Raw genomic sequence first — 19,747 nt, 5'->3', positions numbered from 1 at the left:
CCAAAACACGTAAAAACTCCATAGCACGTAAAAACTCCATAGCACGTACAAACTCCGAAGCACATACAAAACACAACAGAAGTGCTCCATGATGCTAGGCGCAGTGTTGAGCTTTTGTTACCTAGTGGCTACACAAGCCAGGAAGTACCAACGACTGGATTTGGTGTGTGGTAGTAACAGGTAAATGAAAAGGTTTTGAATTATTTGAATATATATGAGTGCTTGTGTATAAATACACAAACAATACACATATGCTTTCAATTGTGCAATTTAAGTGATCTAGGTAGCTCTGTTTTGGAAGTTCAGTTAACGCTAGAAATGTGTTTTGGAGTTTGTACGTGCTTTGGGATTTGTACGTGCTTTGTTTCAAGGGGCCACCGTATATATTTATTTATAAGCATATACAAATAAAACCACATTTTTTTTTACATTACTAATTCCTTTTCTGCATAATTTTATATTGTTGTTAATAATAAATTAAAGCAACAAAACAATCTGAAGAGCCGCTTGGGACCCGAAAGAGCCGGCTCTTCTTAGTGAGCCGAGCCGAAAGAGCCGGTTCTCTAAAAAGAGCTGGAAATCCCATCACTACCTCCAACTGTTGTGGAGGTCATCGATTTGTCATCACACTACTGGGTTTCAGCACCACTAGCACTAAGGAATAATGGTGACTGCTTATTTTATTGTACACTCAACCCCTCCCCTGCAGCTGAGATTTCATTGAAGATATACATGGAGAATCAGCTGAATTCAGGTCTGATTCACTGGCATTTATGGCATTAAAATTAAAATGTGCAAGCATAGTGACAAGAAGATCTCTAGAGTGAATTCAACATAACTGAATGCTGCACTTGGCAGGATATTTGAGCCACAGTTGTGAAAACTGCTAATTATTTATAGTCGTAGTCCCAAAATATATCAAACACTCTCTCGTGTGTGGCCAGAACATTGGTTGCGATACAGATTTGTTACTTACAATCTTAATGTCACCACCCCACAACATAAACAGGATTTAGTCAATCCAAAAGCAATCCGTGTCATGCTCGTCTTTTTACCCCTTCTGCTGTGATTATCGGGGATCCCATAATTTGAAATATTGGTTTCGCTAATGTGGTCACATGTTGTTTTGCTTTTTTCTCTCACACTTCTGAATTGCCTATGTTTAAGCTCAACCTTGACATTACTGTTTGCTTTCTAATTATTTATCACCCTTTTAAAGGGGTGAATTGAAATTTTTAGAAAAAAGTGGAAATTTATGATTTTGTTTTATTTTATGTACTTGTTGGTTTTGTTTGTTTTTGTTGGTATGTAATTTTAATACAGTCATGTTGACTAGATTGAAAACCGTTACATAGCTCAATTTAGTCAAGTTTAACAGTACAGGAACTGTTGATCTCAGAAAGAACATAACCATTGATCTCAATAACTTTGTGAATAAATAGAATCATTGAGATTTTATTTCAATGTAAAGATGTAATTGGGCTTTACATTACTTTAATAAAGACCAGAATATATATTTTAATTTTGTTTTCGTCTCAGTGGAACAGTATACAGTCTCTGATTGATAATGACAGGCAAATCATTTTTTACAGGTGCCTCCTTTCCAGGATATAAACTACAGAGAACTGCATCCTACACTGAAACTCAATGAGATCGAAACCAGTGTAAGAGTTTCGCATTCACACCCAAATGATGTGCTTTTTATTTTTTTATACAGTGCATGGTGAGAAGTATGTGAGCACTCATTTCCCCATGTTTGTATGTCCTGTAGACTAGGAACCTAATCTCAACCTTACAGTCCACAATAATCTCCAAAAGTTGATTCTGTTCATCTGGATGTAGCGTTTTTGAAAACGCTACGTCCAGATGAACAGAATCAACTTTTGGAGATTTACTTTCCTGGATGATTGAGAATGCATCAAGAAGTCCACAATAATATATTTACAATATAGTTTTCCTAGTTTTTGCATGAGGGTGAACATTGTCAGCAAAACAATAAAAAATATAATTACAGTAACCCTATTTATTAAATGTCTGAAATCAGTTGCTACTCAGTTTAGTGGTTGAAACTAGAAGGGGTAGCAGATTAAGAGTCACATATTGCATACAAATGTGACGTTTTTGTGCACATATATACTATGCTGTATATTTTTTACTGACATATACACACTGCTGTCCTGTCTTTGTTTTATATTTCCTTCCTGGTGTCTCTCAAATTCACAAAATAACCACTCCTTGTTACACAGAAGCTCTTGGGGCGATTATGTGAGCAGAACCAGATTTTGAAAGACCATGAGGCAGTTGTCCACAGACTGAGAATGAATAAGGTACACAATTTTCCTCGGAAATCTGACATTTTATTGTGAAATTCTTAAGAAACGCTTCGTCCTGTGAAGATGGCCAAATTTAGGGTATTAGTATAAAACTATGAAATCACTGGAGTTTTTTAATAGCTACTGAACACAGCAATGTACTACTGTCATGGTAAAGGAAACCCATAAAGCCTTATTTGTCCTAACCATATTTGAAGATAATATACTTTATATATCAGAGGAAAGCAGTTTAACTCAGTACATTAGAACAACCTAGCTATTAATACAACCTTACCTTTAGTCAACACTTAATTTGTGGTGACTTCAAGCTGTATTTTGTGGTGTTGTTGTACGGGACCTCTTTACACTGAAAGTTGTTTTGTTTTTCACCACCCTGGCCTCTTTTTTCATTACAGTCAGCACGACTTTGAAACAAATGTATTTCAACTGGAGGAATGTCTCGTGCCTATGTGGATTCTGAGGGGATGCGTCGCTCTGGCAAGCTTTGAAAAAAGTGTTATCTGTTGTGTTTTAACCCAAAGCATGATTTTTTTCTAACCCTAACCAAGTAGTTTTACTCCCTGCGGTGAGGCTGAATTGTTCCAATACAACAACCCCACTAACTACAGCACAATTAATGACCACAGAGTTGAATCAACGTCTTCTGACTCTTGCGTTAAATTAGTGCACAATGTAGTGTTTCTTCTGGTCAGTTAGCATGTATCGTAGCTAATAATTTCACTCATTTATTTATGTGAAACCATTATAACCTTACATCCGAATATTTAGATGAAATGTGTATGTTCTCTTAAATAGATCAACAGGGATGTTGCAGTGCACTGTCTATTTACTAAATAAGCAGAAAAACTAATTTTCAACAAAACACTTGCTGTTACCAGGACAGCCTAGAGGAAGCACTGTTGGCTACTCATCAGGAAATGGAGATATACCATAACCAGCCTTTAATCATGGAAAAGCTGCAGTTCAAAAAGGAAACCCAGCAGAACCAGCTGATTAACATCAGAGGGGAGCTCTCCCAGGCCTCCAGTGTGAGTTCAGTAACTTGTCTGTATTTCAAAAAATGCACAGCTCCACGTGATTGTGCAATGTACATCTGCTCATTAAATGTTCTATTTGTTATATGTCTAAATCAAACAGTCTGAATATCGCTGACAGTATAAATAATACTATTTTTATTTTTTTTTGTATGTCTCTCAGGCTTTAACAACTGCTTGCATGGAGTTTGAAGCATTAGAGGATGAGGCCAATGCCATCCATGGAGACCTGTGGGAGCAGCTTAATGCTGGAGGACAGGTAAAAGGTCACAATGTAATATAATACATATATTATTAATATTATTATTAATATAAAGCGCCTCGAGGCGACTTTTGTTGTGATTTGGCGCTATATAAATAAAATTTAATTGAAATTGAATTGAACAATATCATCATATCTGTAATCCCCCCCCCCCCTTTTTAATTAATCATTATTTTTAGGTTATTTTACAGTAAGAGATTATCTAGTCATAATTATTCAGCCAGCCACCACCATCTACTTTTTTTTATTTGTAGTAACTGTCATTTTTTCTTTATTTGTCTGTTTTGAATGATTTTTAATGATGACAACAAAACAAAAAACGAAAACAAGACAGCAGAGGTTTTGATGTGATATAAGTTAATCTAAAAATCTGATTAAATATTTTTACAGCAACTGGCTATTATAGGGTTTTTGCAACCTTAGGTCAAAGGAGGTTGGCTGGCTACATTCTGTTGATTTGTGTCAAAGTGACACTGGAAAACAATTTTAAATATTAAGCTTGTGTGAATTAAAGATAAGTAATTCCAGAGGCTAATTTAACAAGTTTGTCACTGTGTGGAAAAAATGAGATTAAATTGAAAAAAGCCAGATATGCAGGATATGCACATTTTGTGATTAATTTGGAACGTTTAAATTAAGCAAAGTGAGCCTGCTTTTTCTGCCAGTTTCTAATTATTAACTAAACAACGTTGTATTGACTCTCTCAATTGATAAAAATCCAGTAATATCAACACCTAAACCTAAATCTCACTTTAAAACAGAGTCCGCTGCTCACCAGTCCTACAAGCACTTGCAGCCCATTTGTTCATTGTAATTTCTGACACTGATTTCCTAATCTAATCTCTTTATGTTACCGGCCCCTCCTTTACCTTCCCTGGGTGCACCTTGTGGAACAGAGTTTAGTGGGGGAGAAGTGGTTGATAAAGATGAACAAACACAAAAAGGTGGAGCCAAGGCTGGATTGGGACAAAAAATCGGCCCGGGCATTTTGACTAGAGACCGGCCCACCAGGATAAAGATTGAAAATGTGACGTCATTCAGGGGTAAAACCGCAAAGGATTCTGGGAACTTGTGGCAAGAGGTACTAGCGCACGCAGGCTTTCAATTGAACTCAGTTACACAGCGATAAAAATAAACCCAAAAAATGGCAAGAAGCTGTTGTATTATTAACTTCAATAGCCGGTCGCATGACAGCCACGGGAAGCCGACGGGTAAAGAGATCGTTTTTTTTTTTTAAATCGGATTACGTCGTTGAAGAGAAATTTTTTAAGCCATGTTTCCGAAGTAAGAGCCGACGGATGGTCTGGATATACCAAATATAACGTCCCAGAACACTCCAGCTCACATGTTAGTCTGCTCCAAGCATTCCCACAAAGGTCAGAGTTTTGTAGTAGTTAAGACGTCATTTTTCTTAACATAATTGGTGATATAGGTTACAAGCAAGTCTGGCGCTGAACAGAAATTGTCGCGCTATGCTTCTTTGTTTATTGTGTATAAATAGTAAATTGTCCTGACACAATATTGCGTTTCGCTTCTGTTATTACCATGGTACACTGACAAAAACATATACTTTTATTCACAGGATAAAACAGTTGTTTTGTATCACTAATTGTCCAGTACGATTACAACATACAATATTATTGTCACTGCTACATTTCTGTAATGAACCAGAAATTATTTCCACTACTAATAAATTACCATTGAGCTCAAAGGTTATATTAATAAACGGTTAACGAATGTGTATTTATGACGACGATTTGTGAGACTGGTAAACTTACCTTTGTTCGTACGATGGTCTTTACTTTCTACACGGTGCATTTCAAGGTCCTGTACCCATCCGTCGGTAAACTGTACCTGGGCTTGTTGCAGTGACCTGAAGTTACGAAACTTCATGAGTGTATGCACTCACTCCAAGAACCGTGTAATTATAAATATGAGCGTGGTGAAAGTTGGGCAGCACGCTAACGTCTTTTGTCCACTCTGTGTGCTCGTAAGGGTCTGACCCTTTCACTCCTTTGATTTTTTCCTCGTATCTTTTCTTTGTCTTTTCGTCGAGTCTGTCTTTGTACGGACCGGCATTGTTCTCCTTTTGTTTTGTACATTCCTTTTTTGTGCGGCAAAGAAAACCAAGAAGGTATTGGAACCGGAGAATGAACGTTTTGCGGTGCTGCAAATGCTTGCATTTGATGCGGTACTTGGATTGTTTTGCCACGAGTTCCCGGCATGCAATTTGCGAAAATCACGTGATTGCTAAACAAGGGGGAGGGTGCATCCGGCCTCCTCGGCTGTAATTGGTCCAGCCCAGAGTCGATCATGACCAATTAGCCAATCCAACACCTTTCATTATATATACCCAAGAAGTGCCAGAGAATGGATAATTGAATTTTCAATTTAATTCAATTTTATTTATACAGCAACAAATCACAACAACAGTGGCCTCACGGCACTTTATATTGTAAGGTAGACCCTACAATAATACATACAGAGAAAAAAACAAAAACAATCATATGACCCCCTATGAGCAAGGACTTTGGTGACAGTGGGAAGGAAAAACTCCCTTTTAACAGGAAGACACCTCCGGCAGAACCAGGCTCAGGGAGGGGCGGGGCCATCTGCTGCGACCAGTTGGGGTGAGAGAAGGAAGACCGGATAAAGACATGCTGCGGAAGAGAGACAGAGATAAATAACGAGTATGATTCAGTGCAGAGAGGTCTATTAACACATAGTGAATGAAGAACAAACACCCAATGCATCATGGGAATCCCCCAGCAGCCTACACTGATTGCAGCATAACTAAGGGAGGATTCAGGGTCACCTGGTCCAGCCCTAACTATATGCTTTAGCAAAAAGGAAAGTTTGAAGCCTAATCTTGAAAGTAGAGATAGTGTCTGTCTCCTGAATCCAAACTGGAAGCTGGTTCCACAGAAGAGGGGCCTGAAAACTGAAGGCTCTGCCTCCCATTCTACTTTTAAATACTCTAGGAACAACAAGTAGGCCTGCAGAGCGAGAGCGAAGTGCTCTAATAGGGTGATATGGTACTACAAGGTTATTAAGATAAGATGGGGCCTGATTATTTAAGACCTTGTATGTGAGGAGCACAATTTTGAATTCTGGATTAGCAGTCCCAACAACAGAGTGAGGATGAGATGGAAGAAGGTATAATTGTCATGGTCAGAAAATAGATGGTGGGATGTAATTAGAGCAGGAGATTCCAGCAAAAAGTGAACTACTTTGTCAATAAGCGACTGCTAATAGCTAAAGATTAGCTTTTAATTGTGACATGTTGCACTGTAGTGTAACTAAGGTCCCAACCCAACAACAACTGTACAAACCTGATTAAAACAGAGGGAGAGGCAGAAAATATGTGCACAGGAGGAGATTAGGGCAAAGTGGACACACAGAAGGACTGGAGTACCATGACAAGTAAGCCAGCAGTCTAAGAACAAAGTGGTAGACTATCAGGTTTTTAAGATAAGATGGGAAGCATGTATAATTTAAATAGAACATATCCTTGCACATAAGCCTGTGAACTCTGTAATTAACCTCATTGTATGAAGAGGACTCCACATTAATATGAACAAATTTGAGTATATCAGATAGATATGATTCAAACCATTGCAGCACAGTACCTTTTAATACCTGTGACATGCTCTGTAATAAAACGCAATGATCAACAGTATCTAAAGCTGCACTGAGGTCAAGTAAAACATGCACACGGTAAGTCCACTGTCAGAGGCCATAAGAAGATCATTGTGATCTTCAGTAATCATGTTTCTGCCTTTTTGAAGCTCTTCAAATAAATAGTTCCTCTGCAGATGATCAGTTAGCTGTTTTATGACTGCTATTTCAAGAATTTTTCAGATAAAAGGATAGTTAGAGAATGTCTTTAATTAGCTAAGACAGTTGAGTAAAGTGATGGCTTTTTAAGTAATGGTTTAATCACTGCCACCTTAAAGGCCTGTGGTATGCAGCCCAGTAATAGGGACTGATTGAGCGCCTTTATATGATTAAAGCATTAATTTATGGTAGTATTTCTTTGAGCAGTCAGATGTTATGAATAAATAATTCTCTAATGGTTAAAAATCTTTGTGTAATGAAATTCATAAAGTTGTTACTGGTTAAGGTTAAAGGAATGCTTGGCTTAACAGAGCTATGACTCTGAAAATAAACCTCTTATTTTCTTAAGTCAGTGACTTAGTGAGCTTTATGGAGGAGCAAACTCTTTCCAGCCTAAACGATCATCTTCTAAACTAGTGAGATGCCATTCCTCTCCAGCTCATAAAATGCGCCTTTGAGAGTTATTTTAGGGAGTCGAGCCTGATTTGAGTCTTCTTTCCGAAGACCCATATTATCCAGAGTTGAATGCCATTGGGATGTTTCATGTCTGCTGTAGCTGATGGCGTGGAGTGGAGTGTGTGGACCCAAAGGCAGATAAATGGAGACAGAAATGGAGCAAACAAAAAGAGAGCCGTTTATTTCTGGCTGAACAAAAAAACAAACAGTCATGGGGAGACTGAGAAAAATTATCAAAACTAAACAGGGCAACGCTAAACAAAAAACACAAGATATATATCGAGAAAAGTACAAAGACCTATTATCCATTACTTCTACGTAATCTTTGTGTAATCAAAGTAAAAATATGTCATGTTATCTAATTTTTACTGCACTACAAACTTTTTAAACAACATTTAGAAAAAACAAAGAAAACAAAATGAGTATATTACAAATACTAGTGCATGCGAAGTAAGTACTCAGAATGATATTCTCTGCTATCTTAGTGGAGGTCTGCTATCATATATTTTATATATATCTAATCCTTTAATGATTCCATAACAACAGATTTTGTTTGTTTTTTCCTCTTTTTTTGTTAAAATGAAACAAAAAAAAATGCCAGCAATTTCGATGACATGCAGTTATTTTTTTCCATCCATCCATCTTCATCCGCTTTATCCGGGGCCAGGTCGCGGGGGCAGCAGCCTAAGCAAAGAGGCCCAGACCTCCCTCTCCCCAGCCACCTCCTCCAGCTTATCCGGGGGAACACCAATTCCACATTTTTTCCACATAACTGAAATTAATAAATGGACCTGACTGTTATTAGTATTAGGGTCTAATTTCTGCTATTTTTCCTTGTCATTTCTTTTTAGAGTGAATTAGTTCGGCGGCACATCCAAAAAGAGTTTTGGAGAGTCCAGGATGTATTAGAAGGTCTACAAAAGAACAGCTTATCCAGAGGCATAAAAACAGCCAAGGGTAGAGGTAAAAGAAACTAAACTAATCTTGAACATAATGGCCTGTGTTTCTACCTTCTATCTAATGGCCTTTTCCTGACACTTTAAGTTTGTTTCTCTTTTCAGTTGACAGTGGTGCATCAGGGTCCTTTACCACCAATAGTCCAGCAAGCCCACTGAGCTCAGTAAGCCTTACCAGTCCGCTGAGCCCCTACTCCCCAGTGCCTGTTTGCCAGGCTTCTCCAACCAAGGAGTTGGGTCTGAAGGTAAGCACTTAATCCTAAATTGCATAGAAGAGGAAATTCTAAATGTCCCAAGCCATGCCTTGTGCCTAATTTCAAACCTGACAAAATGCCAAACCATGGACCCCAAAGTTATAGGGAAGCTGACCCAGCGTCGTATGCAGAACATATAAATTATTATGGTTGTGAAAACTGTGAGCATACTTTTCATAGATTACTCTAGCTTTCTAGAACCTCAGGGAGTCCTTAAGGACATTAAACCCTGTAGAGGAGGAAATAGATCAAAAAGGGACTAACTAAGCTATAAACCCAGGAAAGGCCAGAGAACAGACCAGTTTTCTTGGTGTACAATGCCAATATTCTGAATATACCAATCAGCACTCAGATGCAATCCATATCCATTCTGATACTCGAGAGATTAATTAGTTAACCTTCGAAGGTTGCAGAAATGAAGCCAAGCTTGTCCTCAGAAAACATGTCGTAACATGCTTACATCTGGATCATTGTTAGTTTTCCCATGATTACTGGGGTGTTTCCTAACATCGGGCTCATTCAGTAAGTGTTTAAGTAAATAGTTCATTACATCAGTGTGCATTTAAAAAAACACAGGTATGACATTTTTATTCTTAATTAATAACTTAATATACAACCTGTTTGATGAAAGGTGTTTTCATAATTTCTAAATAATGGCTTCACTATTTCTAAATTTAAGAACAAATCATTTATTTATTAGCTGTTCATAGCATCATATTGCCATGCTATAGCTGTCCTGGCTGCCATGTTTTTTTTGCAATGTTCTGTGGAGGTCTGGAGTGGTGCCTTTAAAATGGGAGATTGGGGTAGTTGTTCCCATATTTAAGAAAGAGGACAAGAGATTATGCTCCAATTATAGGGGGATCACAGTGGGAAAGTCTATGCCAGGACTGGAGAGGGGAGTCCATCTGTTTGTTGAACCTTAGATTCAGGAGGAACAAAGCAGTTTCGTTCCTTGTCTTAGAACTCCTCTTTATCCACTCAAGGATATTCAAGGATGCACGTGAGTTTGCCCAACCAGTCTAAATGTCCAGCTTTGTCCAGCCACTGGTAGGATGTCAGCCACTTCCTCTATCTGTCGGTGGTACATACTGTGCAGGGGCCTGTCCTTCCATGATGGTTCCTCCTCTTTCTTGGGTTTCTGCTGCCTAAGATATTCACTGAGCACACAGTCAGTTGTGGCTGTCTTTTTGATGTACTCAAGGATTTTTGTTGTCTCATCATGGACTGTGGTACTGACACTCACCAGTCCCTGGCCTCCTTCCTTCCACTTAGCATACAGCCTCAGGGTGCTGGACTTGGAGTGAAACCCTCCAAGCATGGTCAGGAGCATCCTGGTCTTGATGTCAGGATCTTGTTCTTACCATTCAGCTGACTCTTCAAGACTTGCCTGACCTTCTGCAGGTACTTGGTGTTTGCATCTTTCCTAACGGGCTCCTCGTTGTTCCCATTTGCCTGTGGGATTCCCAGGTACCAGGTTCTCCAATCCGAACAACATTCCGATGTCATTGCTGTATATCCTGGTGGTGTGGATCAGTGAATCGGCATACAGCTTGATGTCATCCATGTAGAGGAGGTGGCTAACAACTGCTCAACTCCGTAGTCAGTATCCGTAGCCAGTCTTGTCAATGATTTCACTGAGGGGGTTCAGGCCTATGCAGAACAGCAGTGAGGACAGAGCATCTCCTTGGTAGATCCCGCACTTGATGCTGACTTGTGCTATGGACTTAAAGTTGACCTCTAGTGTTGTACGCCACATCCCCATTGAGTTCCTGGTGAAGGATCTTAGGGTCCTGTTGATCTTGTATAGGTCTAGGCATTCCAGGATACAGTTGTGGGGCATTAAGTCATAGGCCGTCTTGTAATCAATCCAGGTAGTGCACACGTTAGTCAGCCTCATCTTGCAGTCTGATGTGACTGGTCTGTCTCCCAGTAGCTGGTGTTTTGCGCCTCTGGTATTCTTGCCAATCCCTTTCTGTGCCCCGCTCATGTATTGAGCCATATGCCTGTTCATCTTAGCCACTATGATGACTGTCAGGTGGTACTGAGGCAGGTTATTGGCCGGATGGGACCGGTCCCTTCTGGGGATCAGGATTGCCTGGCCTTCAGTTAGCCATTCTGGGTGTCTCTCATCGACAAGCAGCTGGTTCATTTGTGCTGCCAGACGCTTGTGGAGTGCAGTCAGCTTCTTCATCCATTAGGTGTGAACCATGTCGGGGCCTGGTGCTGTCCAACTCTTCATACTGGAGACCCTTTCTTGGATGTCTGCCACTGTGATGGTTACTGGACCCTGTTCATGGAGGTTCCTGTGGTCTGCTTCTAGATCCACTAGCCACTGAGCATTGCTGTTATGAGTTGCATCCTTCTCATATATGTTCTTTCAGTATTTTCCAGTCTCCAGCTTTGTTGGTGCTGTTCTCATATTGTTCTCATACTGTTCCCCTGCCACTGAGAGTACACTTTGGATGGTTCTGCAGAGAACAGCTGGTTCATTCTCCTGCTTTCTATTTCTCTGGTGTACCTTGTCAAGTGGCTGGCCAAGGCTGTGAATCTTTGCTTGGCAGTTTCCAAGGCCTCCAGTATGGACAGCTTGCTGTACGTCTTAGGCACCTTCTTCATTGCACCTCTCTGCAGCTCTGATACTTGATCCCCCTGACATGTTGTCCAGGCTCCCCCTTGCCATAACATTTGTTTTGTACCTTGTCAATCTCTAGCTGTGAGAGCAGTTCCTTCTTCTGAATGTTGAAATACTGAGCTCCTAGCTGTTTCGATATCAACAGCGCCCTATTTTCTTCTCTTTCCCACTTATGCCATCTTGTTCCAGTAGCCCCCTTCTCATCAAGGTGTCCTGGTTTCTCAACACCTGACGTGCACCTTGTTTTGTGTGTGTGTGTGTGTGTGTGTGTGTGTGTGTGTGTGTGTGTGTGTGTGTGTGTGTGTGTGCAAAGCACTGGGTCAAGGACAATGACAAATATTCAGGCTTGAATTCCAGTTTCCCTGTCAATAAAATAAAGAACAAAGTCAAAGCCAAATTATTTTAGATTAATTTCAAATTGTTTCCTAATTATTTTAGTATCAACATCAACTTCAACTGAACAACTAAAGTTCTGAACAACTTAAGAAGAGGTAAATAAGAAGAAGAGATAAAGTATTTAAAAAAATCCTGTCCTATCCGAATTGTGATCTGAATGCATTATGGTGCCAAACACATTTTGCTATTGCACGAACAGCTAGAGTGTCTATGGGTCCATCCTCTTCATGTGAATCTTTAATCTATTTATTTATTCATTTTAATTTGTTTTATTTCAGCTATTACATTGTATTATGATGTATACAGCAAGACAGGCAAGAGAAATAAACAAAAATAAAACCAACCAAAAAGGAGGAGGTGGGGGATAGAATAAAGGGATAGAATACAAATAGAAATACAAAGAGGTGACAAGTCTAAGATATTAGATGTTAAGATAAGAAGGGAAGAGTGCATGATCAGTGCTTTTTACCACACTGTTCTACTTGAGGTATGGTTTAAGGGTTAAGATGTAGTTTTGCACTCTATACCCTTAATATTCTTGTAAACAATCAAGCCTGTTTCAAACCTCACAATTGCTGTGCAGCCCTACCGTATAATGTTTTAGTTTAAATTTGACAGGTATACGGCTCTTACTTGGCTGGCCAGTGTTAGGTTTATGGTCAACACTTAAGACCATCTTTAGATCAATACTTTAGATTAACATTAGTTTGTGAAAAGACGATGCCTTGAACTTTCATATTACTTGATTCCACATTAATATGGAGCTTGCAAAGAAAAGCGTCTGGACTTTGTGACTGTTTGGTCTCTCCAATGTAGAGGTCTGGGCCTCTACATTGGAGAGACCAAACAGCCACTTCACAGGCGCATGGCACAACACAGAAGAGCCACCTCCACAGGACAAGACTCAGCAGTCCATCTGCATCTTAAGGATAAAGGACACTCTTTCGAGGATGCCAATGTTCACATTTTGGACAGAGGGGACAGATGGTTTGAAAGAGGAGTGAAAGAAGCCATCTATGTCCACTGTGAGCGACCATCTTTGAACAGAGGCGGGGGTTTACGACACCAACTCTCTGCCATCTATAATCCAGTTTTGAGATCCCTTCCCAGACGCCTTAACGCCCACTCACATCCTGGGCCATCTGATCTCAGGAATTCGCATGATAAGGTGGGGCCAGGTTTCACAATGAACTCACCCAAAACTCTGGCTGATTGGGACCCACGCCCAGTTTCACACCTTGGCTCAAGCGATTAGAGGATCATCAGGGGGTCCTTTTGTCCCTCTGTGGGGGGAAACTCCCACTAGGTTTATATCTGGGACTCTCCACCATTTGAACTTAGAACTGAAGAAGCTTCTCGGATGAGAGGTGAAACGTCTTCAAGCAACTCAAAGAAGTCCAGACGCTTTTCTTTGCAAGCTCCTTTGACTACGATGACCTGGATGACTGAGAACCTTAACAGACATTAATATGCGTAAATAATTATTTTCATATGTTGAATTAAGTCTGTCTTAATGCTTCTTAGAGTTTAGCTATTATAAGGTGTGATCAGTGTTTCAGCAACCAGCTGGGGATTTTCATCCAACTCTTTAACTAACTAGACTGAAACTCAATCAATACATTTCTGCTTTGCAATTTGCCTGGCTTATTGTCACTTATCCTGATGTGCAGCACTCTCTCTTCCTCCTATCCTATGTTAACTTCCTTCTTCACTCCCTACTGCCCTTATGGTGATCAAGGAAAGTGTTCCCCCTAGGCCTCCCCTTCCCAAATCCTATTACCCATTGGATCCCTCCTATACCTTTCCTCCCTCCATCCCTCCCCTGCCTTTTGACAGCACGACCTGGCCACACAGCTTCGGCATCGATGTTGATTACCTTGGTGGTGAAGATTCTGACTTCAGAAAGGTAATTGGGTATTTCTGCTGGTATACTCTCTTTCATTAGAGAAAGAAATAAAATGTGAACCAACCTTGGTGCATCACATTTGTAGAAGTCATGTGTACTTGAAGAGGACATTTTGATCAGCACTGTCACTTCAGTTGGCAGCTGGTCAGCTGTACAGTAAAGGTATAGTACTGTTAAAGAATGGGTTACTGCAATTCCTTTAAAATAAGAAGACTTTTTCAACCATAGTGTGATTGCATCATTGGGGATTCTTCAGGTGTACCAGCTGTTTCTTCCATTACAAGGCATTATCTAATGCATTCTTGAGTTTTTTGAACAGTATTAGAATCGTTCACTACCTTCAGGTTCAGTGCTGACAAAATAAAAACATCTCTGCATTCCAGCCCAAGTTTGGAGAATCGAACAATATCAGTGATGTTCAGGAGCAGGCCCAGGACAGGCAGTCCGCCATGAATAAAGGTACAACAGTTTAATATCAAGATTTAAAAATGGCAATAACAATGACAACAATAACTTGGGTATGCAGAACCCAGAGATACATTCTTTAAGGCGCTTATAATAGCAAGTTAAAGATAAAAATTCAGTATTCTGTCTTTTGACGTCTGATTGCATGAATTAATCAAGTGACACTTTAAAGACTGACTCATAGTGTTATGTTTGAGAATACAAACATGTTTTTTTTGGCCTGTACTTATAAGTGTATTTATTTTTTCACATGCACAGTTGGCATTGTTCCTCCTAGAACCAAATCCCCCACTGATGAATCACAGAGGAACTTTACTGAAGTTCATCGCCGTAACAGCAGAGTGCTTAATGGAGTCTCCAGGGTATGTCAACCCACTCTGGTTAGGAGAGAAAAAATATAAGCCTTAATAAACAACAAACAATAATAAACAATGAACAGGTCAGTGGAACTGAGAAACATGTGAAATGGGTCATATTCACAACATTAGACATGAATGCACATAAGAGGTTGTAATGTGGGTTGTACTCAGTGGTTGAGAGGAGCGGTGGAAACACTTAGCAAGACAGTCAGAAAAACTCATGACCACACTGGCACTGGGAATTCCACAGTGCTTGTATTTTAATGCACACTCAACCTTACAAAGACCCATTGAACAGCTACTAATTATCATACATGAAGCACAGTGTTCCTACAACCCGTTGCAAAAAGTTAAAGAGGTCCGAGTCCATAAACTCACTTGCAAGCAAGTGGATCTCATACTCCAAAGTGGGCAGTGGTGCATACTTATGACATCTCTAACCCATACATTGTCTTAAAGAGACACCACACCACTGCAACTGTTACAAGGTTGATATTCATTTTAGCGCTGTCAGCGTTAATCTCGTTAAAATGACGTTAATGCCATAACCGCCATAACCACAAATCTCCACCGCGTTAATGCGGTAATGGCGTTAACGTCATTTTAACGAGATTATCACTGACAGCATTAATTTATTTATAATCCATTTTATTATATTTTTATATGAGAGAAATTATCTCTAAAAATAAGCCTGTTCTCTGTCATAGGAGCGCCCAAAAAGTGCTGCTTTTCCCACAGAAATTAAGATGAAGATGAGTGTGGAGGAACAAAATGAGCGACTTCGTCGCAACCAGTGCAGTTCTATGAGGGACAAAAGGAGAAGCCTAAACCTGTCAGGAGGCCAGTCTCCAGCCAATTACAAAGTGGTATGAGCAAGCTAATGGTGATCCTTGTCATGTATTTAATTGTAGTATTGTCACAGTGAGCTGGTAAAGTAAAAAATGAATCATGTATGTGTTTATTTTTCAGATGATAGTCATAGCTGCATAGCTCCATAGCAGTACATGTGTGAAAGAACTTTCACACATGTACTGCAGCTTGAAATTTTTCGCAATATCACACATTTCCCAGATTTCCCAAATTGTTGCTGTCATACCTGCCTACCCCAGTACAAAGCTTTGTAATTTCCATGTGAGCCCATCTGAGAAAGTTGTGGTCTAGCAAATTCACTTGGGTACAATAGCTAGACATAACCCATGTAAACACCAAGTAGTTACAACTTATCTGAAATGGACCTTCTCCTGTTGTGTGAATGTGATTCTCCAACACCGTCAGTTCATGTGTAAAAATGACAGAATGATAGAGATCAATTTACACTGATCACGCTGGGGTGGCTGTAGCTCAGAAGGTAGAGAAGGTCATCTGCTAATTGGAAGGTTGGTTGGTCGATTCCTGCCTGCTCCAGTCTGTATGCTAAATTTTCCAAGATACTAACCCCAAGTTGCTCTCCAGTGCGTCCATTGGAGTATGAATGTGTGTGAATGCTAGATAGAAAGCACTTGCATAGAAAAAGTGCTTGTGGGAACGAGGCAAATTCTGTAAAGTGCTTTGAGCACTCAGATATGGTAGGAAAGTAAAAACCAGTCCATGTACCATGCGTATTGTCCACCTGTTTGCATTTCTGGTACTTCCAGGTGGGTAAGATAATCCACTGAAAAACATTGCCAATATTTACAAATATAAAACCAGTGATTGAGATAGGCCAAAGTTGTATGACTAGGGTATACGCATTTTAGCTAGCTGATGATTTGATTGTATCTGCCTGTGTGTCCTATCTAGTTTGTGTTTGTATTCACAGGTCCGTAGGCGGCTGACAGCTCATGAGATTGACATCAAAGACTTAGAGAAGGCAGTTCGAGGACAGGGGCAAGAGTCACCAGAGGAAGAAATTGCTCGTCTGAGACGTTTACAGATTGAACCAGAGCATTACAACATCAGCAAAGAGGTGAAATAAGTTGAATCATTTATTAACTTTGTGGCTATTTTAAGGCAGGTATGTTCACAATAGAATCATAATAGCTTACCTTTGTGTCCAAAATCATAAAAGACAAAGATAAAAGAGATTTTTTCTTTCTTGTTATAAAAGATGGCTCCTGACAAGGTTCTGATCCCTGAACGCTACCTGGATGTGGAGAATAACACTCTCTTGAGCCCAGAGGAGCAGAAGGAGAAGCAGAAGAAGCTAGAACGAATCAAGACCCTTATTGCCAAATCAAAGTACAGTTTTAACTTCCTTTAAATTTCTAGCAAAAGTCTGTTTATTTAAAGCTGTACACATTTTTAAATTTGTAACATCTTTTACCTCTTCATTTATAATAAAAGGAGATGATATTCAAAAGAGAACTGTGGTTAGAAAAACAAATTTGTTGTCACGAGTTGCTGAGTGGCAGGCAGGATATCGGACCCAAAAGCAGACTTCACAGAGGCAAAAATGCAAACTCAAAAAGCAGCTTTATTGCTGACTCAAGGGAAAAAACATACAATACTACACTGGGATAATATAAACAAAAGTCACGGAGAATCACAGAGTGAAACGCACACAGCATGAGGGAGATGTGGACACAATACAGAGAAAGATAACAAGTGACGTGGGAGCACACGGGGAACACAGCTGAGACAAATAATCATAACGAGACAGGCAGGAGCAAACACAACATGATGTACACTGACGGGAGACTATCAAAGTAAAACAGGAAGTACACAGAGGGGGAGAGAGAACACAGAGGAGCATGGGGGAGAGCACAGACTGGGCTGGGGAAACATGATGAAATAAAACACAACCAGTGTTGGGGAGTCACAGAGTACATGTACCGGCATTATGTATTTAAAATACAAAATATGGGTAACTGTATTCCGTTACAGTTACCATTTAAAAAGGTGGTATTTAGAATACAGTTACGTTGTTGAAATAAATGTATTACACAGCGATCTTTTACTGTTTCATATGTTAGGCTATGCTCTCTCTATTTTTGGTAATTCCACGCCGGTGGAAACCCAATCAAAACACACATCAAGAGGCTCTAAAGCCTGTGTCTCAATCCCACGGCCTATGACAGCTCTACTTGCGGTCCGCATAATGACATAAAGAAATATTTTTAAAAATTATTGTTCAAAAAATTATTTAATTTGAAGGCAATAGGCAGAGTGTGACAGGCATAGCCCTGAAGAATGTAGCCTCATGGGCAGTGTAGCCCAGTTGTAAGTAAGCTATTAAGACTCGACTGTACGCTGTGTTCGTGTTTTCCTCCGAAACAATAAGCTCCGTTGAAGCAGCCTTTCTACGCCTCTCTCTGTCTCTCGCTAGCAAAGTGACCCAGAGAACAAAGTAAAGCTAGTTTTTGGCTAAGAGCCTGACACAAACCCGATGTATTAGCCAGAGGTCCCTTTAATATGGTTGGGAGCCGCGGACCTATTTTATATACGCGTGTAACAGAACGTAACGTAACAGAATACCTTACAAAATACATTTTAGGGCATGCAATCTGTAATCTGTAGTGGAATACATTTTAAAAGTAACCTTCCCAACACTGAACACAAGGAGGGGAAACAAGGGTCAAGCACTCACACAATTAAATAAACACCGATGCACAGAGGGAGACACAAAGTACAAAGGTTAACACAGAATAAACTCAGGATACCACAAAGAATCATAAACCATAATACAACAGGTCATAAAAACATAAAATGCTGGGTCAAAAGGACCCAGAACCATGATATTTGTAAGAATAAGGAATACTTTATATACCCCAAAATTTGAAGAATTACTATGTCCCAGGTCTAAAAACATATAAAGCAATGTACCTAAAATAAATACAATATCCATTAAGGAACCCAAACTGACAATACAAAAGCTGAAAAGGGAAACCTTTCAGTTTTAACAGTGTGACTCTTTTACATTGACTCAATTTATCAGACTAGGATTTACTGTATATAATGAAATGAAACTGACACATAACTAAGCATACTTGTCAGTACAAACTGTGAGGGGTGGCAAAATGACAGACTTTCACAAAAAAGAAAACATTCCAGTGAAATTTAAAGTAGTGAAGCAACTTCTTTACTCGAGTAAAAGTGAGAAAGTACAGGCTCTGAAATGTACTCAAAGTAAGAAAGTAAAAAGTAGCTCCTTAATGAACAATTCTGTCAGCTATTTTTGTGCAAACTTAAACTAAACCTTGTGCTAAAATAATAATAATAATAATAATAATAATAATTTTAGTACATGAGAATGTTATTCCAGTCTAAATTCTAATTCTAATGAATGTGACATTACAAAAAAAGCTTTAAATTTGCAGTTTATCAAGTATCACTGAGCAATCGTTTGTCAGGGCTCTGTGTGCGGGCAGGCGGAGAGGAGGATCCAAGCGCAGGACTCGAACACAGAATTGTAAATCAAAACCTCAGCTTTATTGCTGACATGAAAACCAAACGTGAAGTGACGTGAACACAGAAACCAAAAAACACACAGGCATAATCTGAGGGTACGACGCGACACTGGGTTGAGGACAACACAGGGCTAATATACACAGGGTGGTAATCAGGGAATGGGTAACAGAAGGGAGACACAGCTGGGGGAGATCAGGGCTAACGAGACGGGGGAGCTAAGCTGCACACACTAACATAAGACAAAGACTTTCACAATGAGACAGGAAACAAGAAACCACTAAACAAAGATGCAGACACGACACAGAGACAGACTAGACACTGAACAGAAACTGCAATACACATGAGAACGCAAAACCTAAGAACTGATACCTCACCAAGAATAACTGAAAATGCTGGGTCAACACTGACCCAGATCCGTGACATCGTTACCTTTATATAACCTTTCTTAGCCTCTCTTCGTCCTCCACT

General features: G+C 39.7%; 1 protein-coding gene across 6 annotated transcripts in view; it reads left to right on the top strand.

Moving 5' to 3' along the window:
• Positions 1 to 19,436, top strand: part of plekha6 (pleckstrin homology domain containing, family A member 6) — a 44,351-nt gene extending 24,915 nt beyond the window's left edge. For 5 of the 6 annotated variants that reach the window (XM_042215616.1, XM_014330363.2, XM_005950407.3 and 2 more), the window contains 12 exons: positions 1,593 to 1,664; positions 2,247 to 2,327; positions 3,212 to 3,361; positions 3,531 to 3,626; positions 8,774 to 8,885; positions 8,984 to 9,123; positions 13,902 to 14,069; positions 14,453 to 14,528; positions 14,793 to 14,896; positions 15,601 to 15,759; positions 16,692 to 16,838; positions 16,980 to 19,436. In XM_042215616.1, coding sequence (XP_042071550.1) covers positions 1,593 to 1,664; positions 2,247 to 2,327; positions 3,212 to 3,361; positions 3,531 to 3,626; positions 8,774 to 8,885; positions 8,984 to 9,123; positions 13,902 to 14,069; positions 14,453 to 14,528; positions 14,793 to 14,896; positions 15,601 to 15,759; positions 16,692 to 16,838; positions 16,980 to 17,132 — 1,458 coding nt within the window. In that variant the 3' untranslated portion in view covers positions 17,133 to 19,436. The remainder of the gene's footprint in view (positions 1 to 1,592; positions 1,665 to 2,246; positions 2,328 to 3,211; positions 3,362 to 3,530; positions 3,627 to 8,773; positions 8,886 to 8,983; positions 9,124 to 13,901; positions 14,070 to 14,452; positions 14,529 to 14,792; positions 14,897 to 15,600; positions 15,760 to 16,691; positions 16,839 to 16,979) is intronic. The other variant, XM_014330366.2, reaches the window with a different exon arrangement.
• The last annotated feature ends 311 nt before the right edge of the window (positions 19,437 to 19,747 follow it).

Source organism: Haplochromis burtoni, unplaced genomic scaffold (genome assembly GCF_018398535.1).
Source record: "Haplochromis burtoni strain Fernald_Lab_line unplaced genomic scaffold, NCSU_Asbu1 Contig_775, whole genome shotgun sequence".
NCBI classification, from domain to species: Eukaryota; Metazoa; Chordata; class Actinopteri; order Cichliformes; family Cichlidae; genus Haplochromis; species Haplochromis burtoni.
Note: the sequence above shows the minus strand (reverse complement) of the source record. Positions and strands in the feature narration are given on the sequence as shown.